Source organism: Loxodonta africana, chromosome 22, assembly GCF_030014295.1.
Source record: "Loxodonta africana isolate mLoxAfr1 chromosome 22, mLoxAfr1.hap2, whole genome shotgun sequence".
In the NCBI taxonomy this organism is placed as follows: Eukaryota; Metazoa; Chordata; class Mammalia; order Proboscidea; family Elephantidae; genus Loxodonta; species Loxodonta africana.
The window spans coordinates 73719519-73743203 of NC_087363.1; the positions used below are offsets into that span (position 1 = coordinate 73719519).

General features: G+C 37.2%; 1 protein-coding gene across 10 annotated transcripts in view; it reads right to left on the reverse strand.

The window, feature by feature from the left end:
* LMBR1 (limb development membrane protein 1) overlaps positions 1–23685 on the reverse strand; it is a 252099-nt gene that overhangs the window by 192836 nt on the left and 35578 nt on the right. For 4 of the 10 annotated variants that reach the window (XM_064275130.1, XM_023539806.2, XM_064275131.1 and 1 more), the window contains exons 1-3: positions 12132–12255; positions 7462–7534; positions 2488–2527 (exon numbers count right to left, since the gene is read on the reverse strand). Coding sequence is in view for 4 of the 10 variants with exons in the window: in XM_064275129.1 (XP_064131199.1) it covers positions 2488–2527; positions 7462–7534 (113 nt within the window). In the remaining 6 variants the exon portion in view is untranslated. Of the gene's footprint in view, positions 1–2487; positions 2528–7461; positions 7535–12131; positions 12257–23685 lie in introns of those variants that run through there. The other 6 variants (XM_064275129.1, XM_064275127.1, XM_064275126.1 and 3 more) reach the window with 2 other exon arrangements.

Sequence of the window (23685 nt, forward strand, 5' to 3'; positions counted from 1 at the left end):
TTCTTCCTATTCCATGCCCCCAACCCATGTAACTCTCTCCACTGGGAGGAGGTAAGGCAAGAGGGTTACAAGAGAAGAAAGGTAACATTTAATTAATACCTATTGTGTACCATTCACTTGCCCTAAATACATTTATATAGAGATAGAGATAGAGAGATAGAGATATACATAAAGTTTATATATATGAAAAGGAGATTCATTTTCTCCACATGTAAGATAGGGACACTACCTACTTCACAGTACTGTTGGGTAACACAAAGTAGGTGCTATCTCTATTTTATGTACGGAGAAAATGAATCTTTGTTTCTGAATCTCTTCTTGATTCAAGTAAATCCTTAGTTCAGAGTTTGAATCCAGATCTGCCTAATTCTTCAGCTCTCACTCATTCCATCACAAAAGGAAAAAAAAAAAAAAATGAAATGAAAGACAAAGAAATAAATAGTCTCAGGTGTGGAAGATGAGAGGGGACAGAATTGGCCAGATTCCTTCTCTGAGGTGGCCCTTCCCTCCCCCTTTCTAACTCTGTTACAACTGTACACCAATCTACCTTCAGGAAGAGGATCTCCGTCCGCACCACCATGATATGGGAACCACCTATCTAGAAAGCCCAACCCCTCCCACATGATGTGCTAGACACTCTGCTAAAGCAGGTAAAGGAAGTGGAGCCCGCTCCTGAACGATTACCACACTGAAACATTACATGGCCAAATTTTCAAAAAATATAATGTTTAGTGTAAAAGCCACGATGATTTGCTCTTTTTGTTTATAGATTATTAACTTACAAATGCATTTAAGAAGACTGACCACTAAATGCGGTATACAGACTACATGGAGAGGAGAGAGGCACATGACTGACACGTACTACATACCTAGACGATTTTACTCAGAGAGAATTGATATCTACCCTTAGTTCACTCTGTGATTCTTTTTGAGGTAAGTAAAATGAATTATTGTTTTTATAGGAGCAGTAATTTAGACAAAGAAAAATGATGATTCATTTAAGACTTTTCACAAATACCATGGTGCTAGGAATAAAACCAAACCCCTAATCTTGCAAATTTAAACATCAAGTTTTGAGCCTAAGTTTTAAACCCATAGAATAAGAGTTTCCAGTATGAAGTTATAGTTGTCTTTGTTTCATATCCAACCTCCCTAGGGTATTTAGAATAACATCAATTATAAACTCTGATAAAGCTGGGTCCATTTATATTCATTTTTCAGTTATGAATCAAATTAAATCTATTTGATTCATTTACTAGTTAAAAGGTTGTGTTTTTTTTTTTTTTATTGGTGAAATTCATATAATTATTCTACAGTGAACAATTCTGTGGCACGTACATTCAAAACGTTGTGCAAACACCACCTCTATCTAGTTCCAAAACATTTTCATCATCCCAAAATAAAATGCTGGGCCCATTAATGAGTTACCCCCAGTCCCTCTTCCCCCAAGTCCCTAGTAACCATCAATCTGCTTTCTGTCTCTATGGATTTAACTATTTTGGAGATTTCACATAAATGGAATCATATATGACCTCTGTATCTGGCTTATTTCACTCAGCATAATGTTTTCAAGGTTTATTCATGTTATAGCATGTATCCGGACTTCATTCTTTTTAATGGCTGAATAATATTCATTGTATGTGAAAGTATTTTTATGTGTTCGTGTGTGTGTGTGTGTGTGTGTGTGTGTGTAAGCATATAACCTCTTTCTCTCTTCTTCCCTCCTCCCCTTTTGTTACTTCTTCTTCCTCGTTCCCTCTCAAGTCCTCAAATGGTTCAGGAAAAAAAGCTCTTCATATTATACTTCTAAATTTCCTATAAATTTGTCATTGTTTCAAAAATCTTTTAAGTATCAATAAAAAAATTTTTTAAATCCAGGAATACAGATACTCACTCTCCTTTGTAGGTATACCTTTGTAATTTCAAATTTTAATCAAGAAAAATCTGACAAAAAGGAATTCACTGTTTATATCCAGATGATGCTTCCAAAAAAAAAAAAAAACACTCAAGCATGTTCCTATCATACATCCTAAGTATACATAAGCAGAAAGAGCTATAAGGAACTTAAAAGGACAACCTGGGTCCATCTCCCTATTCACAGTATGTAAATGTTCAGTTAACTGGAACAGGTATCTGTTCCCTATTCTAAGCCACCACCATCTTACTCAGTAAACTTTCCAAATAGGCAAGAGTGTCTTTCCATGGTGCAGCAAGTTTCCCAAACTTAAGCCCATTTCCTTGTTAAATACTCTGAAGATAAAATCTGTCAGCTCCTTAAGCAAGCAAATTTTAACAAGAGATAATCAATTCACAATTATTCATACATATTTGTTTATATATGATTTCCAAGAATAGGATTAATATTGATAAAACTGTTGTAATACTTTAGGTGAGTTTTTTCCCGTATTTCTGCCCAAAAGCTAGATTAAATTTTGAGAATTTGACTTTGGAATTAGAAACAGAATAACTGAACTTTAAAATACATACGAAATCCTGTTGACTATGGCATCTTCATCTTCTTGTTCATCTGTAAAAACATGTATTACAAAATGTTTCATTAACTTATTAAATAATATGGAGACAAATATGAACTTAAAGGAGCAATTATTTTATAGAAACAATTTACAAAAAGCACTGGGTTTATTTCAGCACAAATTCAAATATAAATCTATGTAAATGAAGTAGTATAAGGTATGGTTAGAAAAGGGAACATTTTGATTAATCGAAACACCCTGATTAACAAAGCTACCACGCATAGACTACAATGTTCCAAATATTTAATCCTCAAGAAAATAAAATCTTAGTATCACTTAGGACTACCATTAAGTTTATTGTTATACGATGTAAGTGAAATTCCTAATTAATGAAATTTTATTTCAGATTCATAAAATAGCCAAAAAAAATTTTACCATAAAATAAAAATTCAGAATCAAAAGGGATGCACCTCTGCAAGTGCTCACCCATCTATGCCAAGAAACTTCGGAGACAGCTACCCGGCAAACCAGCTGGAGGAGATCCATATTTATGCCTATTCCCAAAAAAGGTGATCCTACCGAATGCTCAAGTTATCGAACAATATCACTGATATCACATTACAACTCATCTTATTTTCTGTAATTAGAAGTTATCACTAGTAATGGTAATAACCAGGATTCTCTTGAACTACCCTAATTTTTACACCTTGTATACCATTCTTCAATAATTCATAATTATTAAGTTATAGTTTTTAAGTTTTATGTCTCTTTTTTAAGTGGCAGGTAGTGATCACTTGCCCTCCCCTTCTCTCTCTCTTTATGCCTGTTTAGCCATTTTTCCTCCTGCCATATAAATTTACCAGCCAAAAGAGAGTATGACCCAATTACAAGAAAACTGCGAAACACTCCTGCCCTTCCTGCTCTTCATATACCTAACTGTGGTTGTTCTCAAAGGCTCTGTCCCCAAGGCTCTGAAATTCTCCCTTTACCCTAATTTTCTGAGAGCTCAACTGCTAAGTGTCACTTGGCATATTTAGGTCCATTCTCTTAGTAAAGTTTCCACTCTTAATTACAGGCTGCCTGAAATATTTTTAAAACCAAGGGACCACAAAAAAAAGTAATCATAGTTAATTTTTGTCATACAGTTGTTGCTCATATCCAATGAACTGCCAAACCTTGATGAATATTTTAATATTTCCATATTCATCTCAATTCTATCCTCAATACTCTATCAGCCAGGTCCAGGGTCCTCATCCCTAACCCCTAGACTACTCAAAAAATCACCTAATAAATCGCCAGTTTTCCTGCTCATCATCCATTAATTTTCCCTAAAACAATACATTTATACATCTCTCTTTCTCTCCCTCCCCCCAACACAAACACACACATATACACACACACATCCTCTCTGTCTCTCTCTGTCCCTCTTTCTCGCTCTCCGTGTCTGCGTGTCTGTGTGTGTGTCTGTCTCTCTCACACACACACACATATACTCACACCAGCTTAGAAACCTAAAGTGGTACATAATTACATAATACAACAAATTCAAACTGAAGAAAAATTCAAGCCTCGAATTGCAATAGTGAAGGATTCTATAGGGTAAATATCAAACAATGCAGGAAGCATCAAAAGAAGATGGAAGGAATACACAGAGTCATTATACCAAAAAGAACTGGCCAAGAGTCAACCATTTCAAGAGGTAGCATAGGATCGGAAACCGATGGTACTGAAGGAAGAAGTCCAAGCTGCGCTGAAGGCACCGGTGAAAAACAAGGCTCCAAGAACTGACGGGATATCAGTTGAGATGTTTCAGCAAAACGGATGTAGCTCTGGAAGTGCTCACTCATCTATGCCAAGAAACCTTGAAGACAGCTACCTGGCAAACCAGCTGGAGGAGATCCATATTTATACCTATTCCCAAAAAAGGTGATCCTACTGAATGCGGAAGTTACCAAACAATATCATTAATATCACATGCAAGTAAAATTTTGCTGAAGATCATTCAAAAGCAGCTGCAGCAGTGTATCAACAGGGAACTGCCGGAAATTCAGGCTGGATTCAGAAAAGGACGTGGAACCAGGGATATGATTGCTGATGTCAGATGGATCCTGGCTGAAAGCAGAGAATACCAGAAAGATGTTTACCTGTGTTTCATTCACTATGCAAAGGCATTCAACTGTGTGGATCATAACAAATTATGGACAAAACTGTGAAGAATGGGAATTTCAGAACACTTAATTGTGCTTATGAGGAACCTGTACATAGATCAAGGGGCAATTGTTCGGACAGAACGCGGAGATACTGCATGGTTAAAGTCAGGAAAAGTGCGTGTCCAGGTTGTATCCTTCCACCATATCTATTCAATCTGTATGCTGAGCAAATAATATAAGAAGTTGGACTATATGAAGAAGAACGGGGCATCAGGATTGGAGGAAGACTCATTAACAACCTGCGTTATGCAGATGACACAACCTTGCTTGCTGAAAGTGAAGAGGACTTGAAGCATTTACTAATGAAGATTAAAGACCGTAGCCTTCAGTATGGATCACACCTCAACATAAAGAAAACAAAAATCCTCACGAGTGGACCAATGAGCAACATCATTATAAACGTAGAAAAGATTGAAGTTGTCAAGATTTCATTTTACTTGGATCCACAATCAACAGCCATAGAAGCAGCAGTCAAGAAATCAAAAGACCCATTGCATTGGCCAAATCTGCTGCAAAAGACCTCTTTAAAGTATTGAAAAGCAAAGACGTCACCTTAAAGACTAAGGTGCACCTGACCCAAGCCATGGTATTTTCAATCGCACTATATCCATGTGAAAGCTGGACAATGAATAAGAAAGACAGAAGAAAAGCTGACGCCTTTGAATTATGGTGTTGGCGGAGAACTGAATATATCATGGACTGCCAAAAGAACAAACATATCTGTCTTGGAAGAAGTACGGCCAGAATGCTCCTTAGAAGCAAGGATGGTGAGACTGCATCTTACATACTTTGGACTTGTTGTCAGGAAGGATCAGTCCCTGGAAAAGGACACCATGCTTGGTAAGTAAAGGGTCAGTGAAAATGAGGAAGACCCTCAATGAGATGGACTGGCACAGTGGCTCCAACAGTGGGCTCAAGCATAACAAGGACTGTAAGCATGGTGCAGGACTGGGCAGTGTTTCTTTCTGTGGCACATAGGGTCGCTGTGAGTCAGAACTGACTCAACGGCACCTAACAATAACTACAAATTTCAAATACCTCAGTCTAGTGTGCTGCTCATCATCCAACCTTATTTCATACTTCTTCCCAACACAAAATCTATGGTTTCCTTATGGCATTCCTTCCAACAAGCTCATCCCTACCTACATTCCTTGGTCAAACCACACCGTGCTTGAAACGCTCTGCTTATCCCACCCCTCCCCCATCTATTTAATCTCCCGCCCCTCCCCCATCTATTTAATCTCCCACCCCTTCCCCATCTATTTAATCTTGCCATTCTCTCTAGGTTCAATTTAAGTCTCACCTATTCAGTAAATTCTTTCCAATAACATTGATTTTCTCCCTTTCTGAAAGCCTACAGGATCTACCAGCTTTAATCTGAAATTTAGCACTAGATTATATATTATTCTGGATTAATAGTTAGATAAAGACATTTCCTTTAAGAACTTTATAGACTCCTCGGGGGTGGGGGGAGGATCACATTAAAATGAGAAAAGTTCTACCAAATGCAATAGATTTATTTGTTAATCAAAATTGATGCCATTGTTATATTCCTACAAACACCTAGGGAAATCATTTGGAATTGGGATAAAATTAAACTTACCTTTTTTATTTCATAAAAAATTAGCATAATTGCTCACTCCTTGTAATGAGGGAAGAAATGACCAAGGATTTGGGCTCATAATCTATGAAACCTGATGTCAAAACATCTTTTAAAATAGCTAAGATACTGTCTTAGGTCTGTAGGTCTTCAAAATTTTAAGAGATTATATAATCCAAGGAGATTTTCACAGAGGTCACACATTTACCACAAAAGCCATAAATTAATGCACCAGAGCAAGCATTAGTTTCTTAGTTCTCTCAAAAATGTTTAATATGTTTAATATGATAGCATAATATCAAAGAATCCTTAATACGCGGAATCCCTAAGTATTCATATGGCATCTACTCCTAACCCAGCATCACGGGTGGAAAATTACATGTATCAGTAGCTAAGATTTAACAGAAGGTAGCCAGGCAATTGCTTATAAAACCCTGATCAAGACATCTGTGAATTAATTAGCACAAAGTTCATTTTTAAAAAAAGGATAAACACCTAGCAGTCCCTCCTGCTAGATAAGGATAGATATAAAATAAGGACATTGCAAGATAATATATAGTTGAATACTAAATGGTACTGTGCAGACTAAATTCTACATAGCTTTAGAGAAAGAAAACATAATCCAGCAGTCAGAGAAGGGACCTTGGGAAAGGGGAGGGAGATAGTTAAGTACGATGTTCAAAGTCAGAGCCAGTCACAAGGAACCTAATATCCTCATAAATTCTGGAATTTTCCAGATACTAAATAACCCAGAACTATTTAAAGAGCCCTGGTGGCACAGCGGTTAAGCGCTCGACTGTTAACCGAAAGGTCGGCGGTTTAAAACCACCAGGAGCTCCGCAGGAGAAAGATGTAGCAGTCTGCTTCACTAAAGATTTATAGCCTTGGAAACCCTATGGGATAGCTATCAGTCAGAATCAACTAGACAGCTGTAGGTTTTTTGGGTTTTATTCTTGGCTGGACATAAGAACTGTGATAAAACAAGGGCTCCGGTCTAAGAGGATTACTCTAAGAGTAGTCAAATTCCCTAGAGGTTATTTTTAGTGCTCTCAGTACCAGGCAATTGCTTATTTCCATCATCAGCATATTTAGCATACTACCACATTAAAGCGTATCAGGACACCCAAAGACCATTTGGCATTATAATAAATGTTTTAATTAAAATGTTTCTACTTGCCTGACTTTCTCTTGTATCTTGTGATGATGAAGTAGGAAACAATGTAGAGAACGGCAAAAAGAAGAAAACATATCTGAAACAAAACAGGTTTAATAAATCATTTATAATTTACATACCAATTTTTTTAAAGTAATAGAGGAATTGAAAAAAATAAAGCAATAGAAGTATACATCTTTGGCATTTACAGGAAAAAAAGAATTTAAACTATTAAGTTAAAATTTTAGACATTTATTACTATGACGTTTTGATAAAGTCTTAATTTATGTGAACTAGTCCCTGGATGATGAATTAGTCAATTAGCCCACTTTAATACTACTCCAGAAAAAAAATCCCCAGGGGAGATTTTTCGAAACTTGACTAATGTTTTTTTAAAGCATCTAAAAGTGTAAAGAACAGACCATCATACACAATTCTGAAAAATAACGTTAATGGAAGGTCAAAATAGAGTTTAAAGCTTCAACAGCATTTAAAGAGTTGTGCCGGCACCAAAAATTGACAGACCAATGAAAGCAGATTCTGTTATACAAAAATTTAACAGGGCATAATTACATTCCACTTAATTCTCTCAGATAGATACCTGAGGGAGGATAGATTGGCAAAAAAAAAAAAAAAGTATGAGTCAGGGAGCAGGAGATCTCAATACAGTCAAAGACTAAGTGTATCAGAAATAAAAGTTTATTAGACCGGTGGGCTGTGACGACTCTAAAATAAACCGATTCCAGTGATGATAAAGTCTAGGGAACATCCTTATGTGTGGATTTCTGAAGAAGAGGTGATGGTCATACGACTGCAAGAATGGACTATGGACCTAGGTAGTAGTCATGCCACATACAATGAAGTCATTTAGGAAGTGACAAACTTCGAGTGGAGAGGAAGACTGTGAGCCATGTGTCAAGTTTTCCCAGTAAGCATGGAAGAGTGATAAGAGACAAAAATGACAGTGACCAAAAGGAGCAAAGAGTCTAAAGCATCAAAGGCTGCCTGCTGCTGGAAGCCTAAGGCTCTGTTAGGAACACTGGGGAGACAAGAGAATGTTACCGTCACCTCCCAATATCCTTTGGAGTGTGGGAGATTGATCAAAAACAAAAATAAGATCTTGGTAAAGAAATGTAAATGGAGGAAGTCTTCTAAGAAGCAATGAGGATAAGGAGTCAATTGTTTATAATGGAACAGAAGTCTGAGTAGGGCTAGAAAAGCAATGGAGAGAAGAATAACTGAGTAGAAACAAAGTGAATTATGAGGCTAATGACCAAGGGAATTAATATTTACGGCAGAGGCTGAGGCTGACTGGAATCCATTCATCCAGCAATCATTTATTGTGGGCTTACTATATACTAGGTACTATACTAAAACTGGGAGCCCTGGTTGGCGCAGTGGGTTAAGAGCTTGGCTGCAAACCAAAGGGTCAGCAGTTTGAATACACCAGCTGCTCCTTGGAAAACCTATGGGGCCATTCTACTCTGTCCTATAGGGTCGCTATGAGTCGGAATCAACTCAGTGGCAACCGGTTTGGTTTTTTCAGGTTTATACTAGAACTGGAGTTCCTGGATGGCACAAATGGTAAAGTACCAAGCTACTAATGAAAAGGTTGGTGGTTCAAATCCACCCAGAGGAGCCTTGAAAGAAAGACCTGGCAATCAACTTCCACAAAAGACCATAGCCATTGAAAACCCTATGGAGCGCAATTCCACTCTGAAACACATGGGGTTGCTATGAGCCAGAATCAACTTGATGGCAACTGTTTTTTTTGTTTGTTTGTTCTAAGAACTGAGGATATAGCAATGTACTACAAAGTTCCTGCTCTCTTGGAGCTTACATTCTAGTGGAAGAAGCAGACGATAAATAAATAATATACAGCATGTCAGAGGATAATTAGTGCAGAGTTAGAGGAATAGGGAGTGCCACTGGAGATGAGTGAAGGCCTTGCTAATAATGTAACATTTAAGAAAGAGCTGAGGGAGAAAAGAGAGCAAGACATGCAAATACATGGGAGAAGAGTACTCCAGGCAGAGAGAACAGTAAGTGCCAAGGGTCTGAGGCAGGAATGACTCTAGTGGTTCAAACGAGGAGGGGAAAAAGAAGAGATGAGGTTAGAGAGTAATGGGTTCCCAGATAACACATGACTTTATAATAAACCAAAAAAAGAACCCAAACCCATTGCCGTCAAGTCGATTCCGACTCATAGTGACCCTATAGGACAGAGTAGAACTGCCCCATAGGGTTTCCAAGGAGCAGCCGGGAGATTCGAACTGCCGACCTTTTGGTTAGCAGCCAAGCTCTTAACCACTATGCCACCAGGGTTTCCAACTTCATGATAAGTGTTGGTTACTACACATGGTGAAGTGTTGGTTTTTACCCTGAGTGAGATGGGAATCCATTGAAGAATTTTGAGCACAGGAGTGATGGGATCTGACTTATTTCAAAAGGTTCACTCTAGTTGCTATATGGAAAATAAATGAGAAAGGGGCAAGGGCAGAAGCAAGGAGACCAGTTAAGAGGTTACTGCAGTAATCCAGAAGGGAGATAACTGAGATCTGTGCCGTGGAGGTATAAAGAAGTGATCAAGGTCCAGATGTTCTGAAAGCAGGGCTGGCAGAATTTACAAGGATAAATACAAGGTTCTTAGCCTGAGCGAGCAGAAAGATGGAGTTGCCATTTACTGAGTTGTAAAAGATTAGGAGACTAGTTTGGGGGCAGAAATAAGAAGTACAGTTTCAGACCGTAAATTTAAAATATTTATTATTCACTCAGGTAGACAGGTTGGATAGGCAGTTGGATATAAAAAAAAAAAAAAATCTGCACAGTTTAGCAGAAAGGGCCAGGCTAGAAATGTTTAAAAAAAAAAAAAATGGAATCAGCAGCAGATAGATGGTACTTAAAAGCCATGAGACTATATGAGGTTACCATCCTAGGGAGTGAATGCAGCCAGAGAAGAGAAGTCTAAGAACAGAGCCCTGGGGCTCTCAAATATTTGGAAGTCACTTTGGTAAGAAGGCATCAGCAAAAGCTGACTGAGAAGCAGCAGCTAGCAAGGTAGGAGGCAGGCATGTCTTCAAAGCAAAGCGAAGAAAGTTTATCCAGGAAAGGGGAATGATCAAGAGAGTCAAATGCTGCTGACAGGTCAAGTACGACAAGGACAGAAAATTGACAACTGGATTTAGCAACATGGAGGTCAATGGTGACCTTGACAAGTGTTTTTTTTTTTCTCCCCCTGAAATAGTGGAGGCAAAACTCTGATTAAAGTGGATAGAGAGACGAACTGGAACAAAAATCTGAATAGACAATTCTTTCTAAGAGTGTTACTATCGAGGGGAGCAAAGGAAATATGAAAGGGAATGTTTAGTCAGGAGGGTGTTTTCTAAGATGAGAAAGGTTTTAGTTGGTTGTATGAATAATCCAGTAGAGAGAAAAATTCTTGAGACAAGGGAGAACTGCTGAAGCAATGTGCTCAAATTAAGGGGCTAGCCTCAAATAAAGTTTATCTACAGTAAAAAGGGGGAGAAGGAAAGCTGTGGGTGGAGAAAGACCAGGAGAAGACAGAGTATTTGGGCTCAGTTGCAGGTAGGTAAGGAAACACATGGTGGAAGTATAAACACATTGTCTTTTGGTGGGTTCTATTTTCTCAGTGAAATAGAAGCAAGTTCATCAACTAAGCGTTATATATGGAAAGTTGGAAGAGAGAAGAAATGTAAACCATACAGGAGAGTGGAAGAACAAATGGAGTAGAGAAAAACAATAGAAATAAGAGGCAAGGTGAGATTAAATGGATTTAAAATTCCAGGAAAGCCCAAACTGAACATGTAAGCAATGCTGGAGGCCTGATGGTGCTAATTCTTAGATGCTGAGGCAGATACAGGTAGAGTCCCCAGAAAATATCAGAGGTTGATGATTCTAACAGATACCCTATTCTCTCTCCTCCCCTTTACAGCCAAGCTCTTCAAAATAATAGCCTATACTCTCAGATGTCTACTTTTCCAACACTCATTCTTTCAGTCTCCAGCCACTAATTTGACCGCCATGTCCATCACCAAACGACAGCGCTCTGGTCAAAAATGATCTGAGAAATTAATACTCTTCATGATTCCACGTGACCTCTAAGGAGCCCTGGTGGCTCAGTGGTTAAGATCATGGCTGCGAACCAAAAGGTCAGCAGTTCGAATCCACCAACTGCTCCTTGGAAACCCTATGGAGCAGTTCTACTCTGTCTATAGGATAGCTATGATTGGGAATAGACTCAGTGGCAATTTTTTTTTTTTTTTTTTTTTTTTGGTAGACAGCAATTAATAGAGTCAGCTCCCCTTGGCTCCCATGTAAGCAGTCTTTCTTCTTCACTGATTGCTCTCCCAGTCTCCTTCACTAGCTCCTCTTTTCCTGCTGGCCTTTAAACATTGTTATCCTCTGGGATTTCCTGGCTGACACCCCACTCCCACCCCCGTCCAATCCTCATTCCACAAACTCTCATAGGTAACCACATCTGCCCTGCTCCCATGGTTTTCACTGTCAATTACGTATCCATGATTCTTATGCTGGCACTCAGGGTCTCTTTCCACCCTTTTTTGTCCCTTCCTGTACTAGAGGAGTCAGAATCCCAAAATCACATTTCCTACACCCTCTTGCAGCCAGGGTTCTGAACGTAAACGTGATTACACCAATGAGATGCACTCACTCACAGGAGGTTTTAAAGAGAAGTTCAGCAGAACACCTTTCACTCTTGAATTAAAGACGAAATGAAGCCTAGGAGCAATTAAAAACAGATCATTTTGTACCAAAATTTTAGAATCAAAGCTAAAACTTTACTTAAAGAAAAATGTATAGTCTTAGAATGGCATTCTTACTATTAAAGCTATTAGATTTAAAAAAAAAAAACTTGTATTTAAAGGTAATGTCCTATAAAGATAAAGAATAAAATTAATCAACACAAAGTAGGATACAAGTAATAAACATAAAAGCTCAAATTAATGAAAGAGAAAATAATTAATTAGGAAGCAAAGATAAATCCAAAAGCTGGTTCATAAAAGAACAATAAAATATTTTGGATAACTCTCTCATGCACCTGAAGGACATAAAGCATGATCTAGCAAATGGGACGATATTCCACATTTCTGGAAGGAAACACAAAATTTCATGAAAATGTCAACTCTCCCCAAATTAATAAATACTCTTAATGCAACTGCAGAGTTTCATCTGGAATTGAATAAAGATTATCTTAAGTTCATGTGAAAGAATAAATGTCTGAATTTTTGCCTCAGTACAGAGCAGTGCCTGAGACTAGCCTGGGAAAGTATAATAAATGAGATGTGTCTTAGCAGAAAGCAACTATATAATGATTATTATAAATGCATATTAAAAGTATACATTGTTACAGGAATTGACAAAAACATCAAAGGAATAGAACAGAGTCAGAAATATGTCCTAGATATACCTGGGATTTTAATATACAACAACCACAGCATTTTCAGTGGCAAAGATAATTTAATAAATTGTGTTGGCCTAACCTCTCATCCTTCTGTAATTATGAAACTGAACCCCTACATCATACCATATATGAAAATAAGTCCCAAATTGATTCAAGACTTAAATGTAAAAGAAGAAACAAAATGCTAGAAGACATGAAGGAGGAAAATACATAGCCTAGAGATCAAAAGGAGTCGTTGGGTACCACGAAGGGTTAAGCGCTCAACTACTAACTGAGGTTTGGCAGTTGGAACCCACCCAGATGAGCCCCGGCAGTCTGCTTCCAGAAGTTCATGGCCTTGAAAGCTCTATGGAGAGAAGTTCTACTCTGCAACACCTGGGGTCCTCGTGAGTCAGAGAAGAGCCCCGGCAGTCTGCTTCCAAAAGTTCATGGCCTTGAAAGCTCTATGGAGAGAAGTTCTACTCTGCAACACCTGGGGTCCTCGTGAGTCAGAGAAGAGCCCCGACAGTCTGCTTCCAAAAGTTCATGGCCTTGAAAGCTCTATGGAGAGAAGTTCTACTCTGCAACAATGGGGTCCTCATGAGTCAGAGGAGAGCCCCGGCAGTCTGCTTCCAGAAGTTCATGGCCTTGAAAGCTCTATGGAGAGAAGTTCTACTCTGCAACAATGGGGTCCTCATGAGTCAGAGGAGAGCCCCGGCAGTCTGCTTCCAGAAGTTCATGGCCTTGAAAGCTCTATGGAGAGAAGTTCTACTCTGCAACACCTGGTGTCCTCATGAGTCGGAATCAACAGCAACTGGTACTGGTAGGGATCAAAAAGGCCTTTTTAACCAAACCAGGAAACTTAGATGCAATAAAGGAATAGATGTCAATAAAACCAGCTGCCATCAAGTCGATTCTGACTCATGGGTATCCCACGTGTGTCAGGGTAGAAATGTGCTCCATAGGGCTTCCAATGGCTGATTTTTGAAAGTAGATCGCCAGATCTTTCTTCCGAGGCACCTGGACAGACATAAACCTCCAACCTTTTGGTTAGCAGCTGAGTTCATTGATTATTTACACCACCCAGGGACTCCAAAGAAAAAGACATATTTAATTTATTCAATTACAAAAGAAATTTAAAACATCTGAGTACAAAAGATACTGTAAACAAAATCAAAAGTAATAGATAAAAAAACATTTAAAAAGGTTAATATTTTTAATAAACAAAAATATCTACCAACTGATATAAAAAAGGCAAAAATACAAAGAAAAATGGGGGGGAAGAGTAATTTACAGAAGGGTAAATCCTAAATTAACACAATTAGGGAAATTAAAATTAAAATAATAACGAAATATTACTTCCCACTCATCAGCTTGGCAAAAATATTAAAGGATGGTAACACCTAACGCTGGAGGGTATGTGAGGAAAAGGTACTCATATATTGGCAGTGAAAACGAATTGTTATGGTAATTTTGAAAATCCAATGGGGATATCTATTAACATTAAACATGCACATACTTTTTGACCTAGAAATTTCATTACTGGGATTTAGGCTATAGAAATAAAAGTGCCTCTAGGTAACGAAATTATACAGAGAGTGCAGATTCTTCTTAAAAGTCAAAACAATGAAAACAAGGTGACTGCTCATCAGTAGAAGGACTGAGTAAAATGGGACACATCCATCCTGCGGTAATGTCCACTTTCTCCTACTTGGGCTAAACAACATTTCTCAACAACCACTTTTAATTAGGTGTGGTCATGTGGCTAAGTGTGTGTCAATAAAATGTGTATAAAAATGACATGTGCCACTTCACCTAAGCCTAAAATCATGGTTGTGCCTCTTTCACTCTTTCCTCCCTCTTTATACTAGGATGACCCAGTTTTGACTAAGCAGAAAACTGCAAAGTCCTTGGGATAGATAAACAGAGGAACCCGGGTCCCTGAATGAACCATCATTAAAAATTTTTGTTACAGCAGCTGAGCCTTATGTAGCAATCCGTGGTATATTCAATATTCTTTGCCAATACCACAGTTTAGATGCATCAATTCATCTTCTGTCTTCCTTTTTCATTGTCCAGCTTTTCACATGCATATGAAGCGACTGAAAAGGCCATGTCTTGGGTCAGGCATACCTTAGTTATCAAAGTGACATCTTTGCTTTTTAAAACTTTAAAGAGGAATTTAAGCATACATTTCTTAGAACTATGATTTTCAACCAGGGATGACTGTGTCCCACGAGACATTTTTGGTTGTCACACTGGAACATGGGGGGAGGTTCTGCTACTGGTATCTAATGGGAAAAGATCAAAGATGCTGTTAAACATCCTACCACACACAGGCCAGCCCCCCAAAACAAAAAGTTATTCAGCCCAAAATGTCAATAGTGCTGCAGTTGAGAAGTTTGTCTTCAGACTGACAATGAAGCCCAGAAGCACAGAAGTAATTAAATGTACTATGTAATCTGAATATCCTCTTAGGAGTAATTATTTTCTATTGTGAGTTACCATAGTATGGAACGTTAAAACTAATTTAATTGGTATTTCATAATAACCAAATTTCTCTCTTAAAAAAAAAAAAAAAAGTGGCCCCAAGAGTATGGCTCCCAGACATCCTTTTAGCTGAGTAATAAAGTCACTCCTGAGGTTCACCCTTCAGCCAACGACTGGACAGACCCATAAAACAAACAAGACTAAAGGAGCACACCAGCCCAGGGGCAAGGACTAGAACGCAGGAGGGAACAGGAAAGCTGGTCACAGGGAACCCAAAGTCAAGAAGGGAGAATGCTGACATGTCGTGGGGTTGGCAACCAATGTCACAAAACAGTATGTGTACTAAATGTTTAGTGAGAAGCTATTTCGTTCTGTAAACCTTCATCTAAAGTACAATAATAAAAAAGAAAAAAAAAATTAGAGGAAATACTTCCAGTGAGTCACATGAAAAACAACATTACTTCTCCTCCTGCTGGAGATTATGCAGAAGCACCAAGGAGAATGGGAAATACACACGTAAAATATATTTTAAACAAAATTAGGATATAGATAAGATCCCCAAACTTTAAAATAAGCATATTGCTGTTATTGGGTGCCATCGAGTTGATTTCAACTTCTAGCAACCCCATGTGAGAGAGCAGAACTGTTCCATAGGATTTCCTAGGCTGTATCTTTACAGGAGCAGACTGCCAGGTCTTTTCTCCTGTGGAGCTGCTGGGTGGGTTCAAACCACCAACCTTCTGATTAGCATAAAGGTTACCAAAAGTAAGCAGAGCGCAGTGGGAGGAAGCAGGTAACAGACACTGAAAGAGAACACTCAGAGGAGGCACCAACAAAAAGAGAAAGATAAGAAGAAAATAAATAAATGTGGGGGCACATTTAGAGATCTTACGAAGGATAGATCATTCCAAACTAAACGTTAAAAGGAAAAAAAAAAAACTACCCCTTATGATCTCACATGTTGTGTTTTGAAAAAAAAAAAAGATTAAACTAACTTCTATCATGTTAACCAAAAACTGAATTTAAAATTAATAGTAAAACAGAATTACTTGCAAAGTCCTGAATAGCTCCTCTGGATTAAATCTGTGCAGAGACTGGATATCTGGTGAAGCACCCCTACTGGTGCTTCCTGAGTCACCTCCCAAATGAATTATTTGGACCCAAATCTGAGCCTTCTTTTAGGAGAACCAGAACAACGATAGGGCAACCTGCCCTCCAGAAAGGTTACAGCAATTTAATAAACACTACTTTTTGCGGGTACAGCATCAAAGAGCCAAATCTTTTTTAATTGTTGTCATTAGGTGGATGGAAAATGTCTTTAACTGTTTTAACTGCATCTGATCAACAGTGAAAGTGAACATTTTTTCATACACCTTATTAAAATTGTAGCTAAATTTAGAGTACTTACCATGTTTCACAGTTTTTGGTTTGTTTCTGTTTTTTAAGTAGAGTATTTGAACCTTACAACAGTTGTATCATGTAAGTGTTAGAGAGACAAACTCCCGTGAACCTTGAGTGGCCCTACACATTCTTGCTGGTTAGGCCAAGAGTGCAAGGTCTTTACCTGGCCACTTCTCAAGTCTATATTTGCAGTGAGCAACCCCAAAGGATGAGGTAACGTTTCCCCCTAGAGAAGGGGGTTTCCTTTCACTTGCTAAGAAAGTGGTGAATCCTCCAAACTCAGTGTTCCTCTCCTGTAACACATCTACTGCATGTACAGACATCCATCTCTTAGGGATTTGGGGAGCACATGCTTAATAAAGCCCTGTCTCTGATCCAGGAGTCTCACAAATCCTGCTAGCATCCAAGAAACTGTAATAGGCTAGCTTGTTCATTTTTAAGCAGTGCAAAATTCTAGACCCTTCACAGTTCTTGACAGTATGTATTATCCTTATCTTCACTTTTCAGGTGAGAAATCTGAGGCACAAAGATATTAAGAACTTACCCATGTCACATTTCTAGTAAGTGATAAACTCAGGATTCAAGCCTCAACAATCTGACTCCAAAGCCTATGATCTTAACCATTTCCAACTCTATTTCTAATTCTTTTGTAAATTTACCAGTTCATACCCTTTGCCCATTTTAATATATATTTTTTTAATTTCTCATTGATGATAAGGACTATATTTAATAAGGATAGTAACCCTTTGGGGCATATGTTAAAATTGTGTGCCTTCAAATATTGTTCAACGTAGTGCTGAAAGATGAGTCCCCTAGTTTGGAAGGTACTCAAAATACAGAGTGGCTGCAACAATGAACTGAAGCATACCAACGATTGTGAAGATGGTACAGTACTGGGCAATGTTTCATCTGTTCTACATAAGGTGACTAGGAGATGGGGTGGACTCAATGGACATTTTATCATTTTACGTTGTCTTCTCATATACATAAGGCCGACTCAACACACATTTTATCATTTTACATTGTCTTCTCGTTGCCCTTTGAAATCTTCTATTCAGCTCTTTTACTTCCTCATTGCTTCCATTTGCTTTAGCTACTGTGCATTTAAGAGCAAGTTTCATAGTCTCTTCTGACATCCAGGAAACCCTGGTGGCATAGTGGTTAAGAGCTATGACTGCTAACCAAATGGTCAGCAGTTCGAATCCACCAGGCGCTCCTTGGAAACTCTACAGGGCAGTTCTACTCTGCCCTATAGGGTCGCTATGAATCGGAATCAACTCGACAGCAATGAGTTTGGTTTTTTTTGTTTCTGACATCCATCCTTCTTTCCTGTCTTTTTAATAACCTTTTACTTTCTTCATGTAGCATATACTTTTTTCTAGGCTTTCTAATACATTCCATTCCTACTTTCAATTACATTTCCTCTTTAGTTTTAATATTTGAATTCTTAACCCTCCCATTCTACTTTTTCAACAATTCTGGGTTAGTCTTAACCTATTTATTTTGCCAGATAAACTTCAGACTCATTTAATGTAAATCCCAAAAATGGGAAAAAATCCTTTAAGATGATGTTCATGAAAATTAAAAGTATAAAAGACATAGAAAAAAATTACATCTTCAAATTATTGAGTTTTCCCATCTAAGAATAAGATTTATTTCTCCAATTATTCAAGTCAGTAAAGTTTTATAATGTTGTTCATGGAAATACTACACATTCCCTGCTTAGCAATTTATACTTTAATAGCTAGATTTCTATTTATTCTTCAGACTCAAATAATTACTGTTATTTTGTAATAACAGTACTCCAAGAGATACTCTTAGAGGTAGTTCCTCAAACTCTCAAATATGAAGAGCAATCCTACTTACATCTCTGAGTTTTGACCCAGGAGGTTCAGGATATACTACTACACCAGAAGGAAAGAAGATAATGTCTGCCCTGAAGAATTTACAAGTAGCTACAGCTAAAATGAATACTCCTTAAATATAAAGAACCAGAGTACTTTGAAGCCCGAAGCATTGAAGGACAGTCAAGTTATAAGAAATATGAATTAAAAACTAAGAGTTACTGAGTACCTAAACTGAACCAGCACTATGCTAGGCAAAATGCATATGATAATCTGTCTAATTCTCACTCCTAAAATCTGACCTGTTTCTTACTGTCCCTATTTCACACAAAAGTTCACGGGTACCAAGGTCTCATAAACTAGGAAGGTGCAAAGCAAGTATTCAAATCTAGATCTCTCTCTTTTAAAAAAAATCTGTTTTAGTTAATTGCAGAAGAAATCACGGGATGTTTCTCCCTCTCCACTAACCTTCTCAAATGATTCAAATTCCAATGCAATGTACTTTCTCTACCATTCTGACCAACAAACTTGCTCCAATAAAAAGTCTTAATAAAATCTACTCAGAGTTTCTATCGACTCACTTAATCTAAAGGACATACTACAAACAGAAAGAAAATTATCCATGATAGAAGTTCTGAAGTAGATGAAAGACACAGTGGAAAGCAAATAAAGTAAATCTAAACATATCTGTAAATCTAAATAACACTGACTATATTAAACACGGAAACCCTGGTGGCGTAGTGGTTAAGTGCTACGGCTGCTAACCAAGAGGTCGGAAGTTCAAATCCGCCAGGGGCTCCTTGGAAACTCTATGGGGCAGTTCTACTCTGTCCTATAGGGTCACTATGATGTGGAATCGACTCAGCAGCAGTGGGTTTGGTTTTGGTTTTTATATTAAACATTAATTTTTTTTTTAGGGTTTCAAAATACAAATAAACAACAATGGCATCTAAGTTGCAGGTGCTGAACAGAATTAAATTATTTTAAGGCTCTTGTATTGTCTGGAAACCCTGGTGGCATAGTGGTTAAGTGCTACGGCTGCTAACCAAAAGGTCGGAGGTTCAAATCCACCAGGCGCTCCTTGGAAACTCTATGGGGCAGTTCTACTCTGTCCTATAGGGTTGCTATGAGTCGGAATTGATTCGATGGCAATGGGTTTGGTCCTGGGTTTTTTTGTATTGTCTAGCAGGACAGTAAATGTAAAAACTAACTTTAGACTCTGAAAGTTTGCATAATGTAATTTCTAAAAACTCATCAAGATAGCAACTAGCCCATACAAAGCCTTTCTATAAATTAGAAAAAGATATTCTTTTTAAAAAAATATTTATTTTTGATCTGTCAGATAATCATTGGAGTTTATTAATTTTTTAAGAGCAAGATATATTACTATCATCTACTGGATAACTACTGTAATAAATGTATATAACCAATGATATCTACAGTGAGAATAATGAGTCCCTAGGGTTGTACATTATGTACAACCTGCATAACCATTCACAGGGTACCTAGTAAACACTAAAAGATTAGAAACAAAGTATATATCTTATAAACTTATAAAAACAAAGCAATTCAGAAGAAGGAACAAACAAAAAGCACAAAGTAAATGGGAAATTTAAACCCAAATGTATCAGCAATTACATTAAATATAAATGGACCAAACACTCCAGTAAAGAGAGGTTTATCAAACTAGGTTTTTTTTTTAATTCTTACAATATTCTTTTTACAAGAGAAACAACCCAAAACATAAGGATAGACAAAAATTGCAAGTTAAAGGATTGAAAATGAAATAACATGTCAATACCAAATGAAACAAAGATGATGTAGCTATATTAACATCAAATAGCCTCTAAGAAAAAACGTATTGCTAGAGTTAACGAAGGTTATGTCATACTGGTAAAAAGTTCAATTACCAAGTGGATGTTACAATTCTAAATCTCGAAGTACATATAACAAAATATAGACAAAATAGCCCAAAACATGGACAAACCTAAGAGTGAAAGATCTTAATATACCTTTCTCAGTAACTACCAGAATGAGCAGATCAAAAAAATCAGTTGAACTAATGAATGTTTGAGAAACACAATTTAAAAACTTACCTAATTGATCTATAGAGAATACTACACTTAATAACTGTGGAATAAACTTTATGTTTTTCCAAGTACGTGGGGAACTTTTTTTCTTAAACCTACTCTGGTCCATAAAGCAAGGATAAATTCAAATGGCTTGAAGTCATAGAAAGTACCTTCTCTGATCAAAATGCATTTATACTAGAACTCAATCACCAAACATAAATAAAAGAATTAACAAAACAGAACAAAAAAAAAGGGGGAAGGAAGTCCCCAGTCAAGGTCAAAGAAGAAATCATAATGAAAACCGGATAATATTTTTTACAGGGCTAAAATAAAAAGACTGCATATCAAAACCTGAAGTTTTTAGCTCAAGTACTACTTTAAAAAGGAAATGCTTAGCCTTAACAGAATACAGTTAGAAAAAGGCTGAAAATTAATGAGCTAAAAAAATACAACTTCAGAAGTTAGAAAAAGAACAGCAAAATAAACCAAAAGAATGTACAAGAAAGGAAATAATAAAGAGCAGAAATTAATGAATTAGAAAGCAAGCATAAAATAGAATTGGGAAGCCATGATTGATTCTCCAAAAAGATTAAAAACAATCACTAAATTTCTGGTAAGACTAATCAAGAAAAAAGGAGAAGAAACAAACAGCCAATATCAAGAACAGAAAAAAAAAAAAATCACAACATACCTTGCTGACACATGCACACACACACACACACACAAAAATAAGATTAACTTCAATGACCTCATGTAAATAAATCTAAATAATTATACGAAATTTTTAAATTCCTAGAAAATATGTAGCTTAATTGGAACTAACTATAAGAGAAATTTAAAAGTCTGAATACCAAGAATAATTCTTTTTTAAAAGCCACACAAGATCTCTCAAAGCAAAGTTAAAAAGATTTTATTGAGAGACATTAAGTAAGACCTAAATAAATTGAGAGATATACCAATTTTTGAACTGCCAACCTTTTGGTTAGCACAACGAAATAGACCAATACGACAAAATATGGAAATCGTAACTAAAACAACATTTTTATGCTCATTTGGTGATGACTGAGGTGACACTGCACAGCAATTGAAAAATGACAGTCTTTTTAATAAATGGTGCTGGAATAATTTGGTTAACTATATTAAAAAAAAAACTGAATATTTATATTACTCCATACACAAAAAGCAATTCCCAGGTGAATCAAAGACTTAAAGGCAAAAGGTAAAATCATAAAAAATATAGGAAGATATCTTCAAACCATTTTAATTAAAAAGACTAACATAGCTAACCATATTAAAAGAACTTTTGTTCATGCAAAGACACTACTAAGGAAATAAAAGAGCAAGCCATAGAGTGGGAGAACATATTTGCAATATAGATGACAGAGAACACCCATCAAAATACTATGAAGAACTCCTAAGAATTAATTTTTTAAAAAGTATGCCAGCCACTTCCAGTTTCTGATCCAACATGTAAAAAGCTTGGAAGTCATCAGTCCCATCTTCACAACCAGAAAAAAGGCTGAAAAAAATGAAAGTCAACAACTCTTTTTAGCTCCAACAGAGAATTGAGGTAACAGAGCAAACTGCTGCCTGAAAAACTGGAGAGACCGGCGGGTACTGAGAATCACAACTTACCAGAGCACAAGCCCACAACTACAATCAGTAAGGGTAAGGGCACTTAAACTTTAATTGACCAATGCTGGAATATTCAGTAAGGACTAGCAGGAGAGTTAAAAATTCCAGAGAAGTCCAATCTTAGGAGGCACCCACACTTCCTGAGTTTTACCTCTAGGATCCCCACTAGGCTTTCACTGTGAAGATCAGAGAAAAATCTCCTCCTGCTTTCAACAGGGGGAGAGGAAAAGTAACCATTTTGAAGTAGACATAGAGCCCTCTGTCTTCCTTTAAAAGTCCTGCCTTCAAGGGAAACTATTTTACCAGAGCCTAAACCACTTGGGTTTTACCAAAGCCTAACCATTTCACCTAAGTGGGGAGAAAAAGCCAAAAAGCACTTGTGAAGATCACAGCCCAGGAACACCACCTTACTAAAAGACTGAGAACCAATGACAGAGCTACAGACCATTCCCCTCCCGCCACAACTTACCACACATCCATAGGGCTTCTGTATACTAATAGGGGTACAGCTAAAAGAACTGCAAGACTCAGACACTATTTAAGGAGTCTCTACAGAAAAGCAAAGACAACAGGAGAGACAAAAACAAGCACACTAAAGAATATTATTGTCTCTAACACTTATAGCTACAGCAAGTAACAAACATTGCAACTCCTAGCCACATAAACACAAAATCTCACATTAAACAGCTACCTAATTCAGTTCTTTTCACCCATTACATCATGGGTGGCTTTCAATAAAAAATTACAAGGCAAGAACTATAGTTTGAAGACCAGGGCAATCATCAGATATGGCAGAGATTTTGGAATCAACAGACTTAGAATTTAAAATAACTACAATTAATATACTAAGGGCTCTAATAGAAAAAGTGGACAACATCCAAAAGCAAATAAGTAATGTAAGCAGAGAAATGGAAACCCTTAAGAATCAAAATGAAATCACAGAAACAAAAAAGAGTGCAAATGAAATGATGAATGTCTGTAATGGACCCATCAGTACACTGGCTACAGCTAAGAAGAATCAGTAAGCCTGAAGATGTATCAATAGAAACTTTTCAACCTGAGAAGAGAAAAAAGAATGAAAGAAACAACAAAATATTCAAGAACTTTGGGACAATTTGAAAAGGTACCAAAAAAAAGGTTGAAATTGAGTCGATTCCTACTCACGGCAATTCCATGTGTAACATACACATAATGGGGATACTAAGGAGAGAGAGAGAGAGAGAGGGAGAGAAAAGAACAAAAGGAACAGCTGAGGTAATAATGGCTGAAAATTTTTGGAAATTAATAACAGACGTCAAACCACAGATCCTGTAAGCCCAAGCATGATAAATACTAAAAACCCCAAACTGGGGCATATCATATTCAAACTGAAAAAAAAAAAAAACAG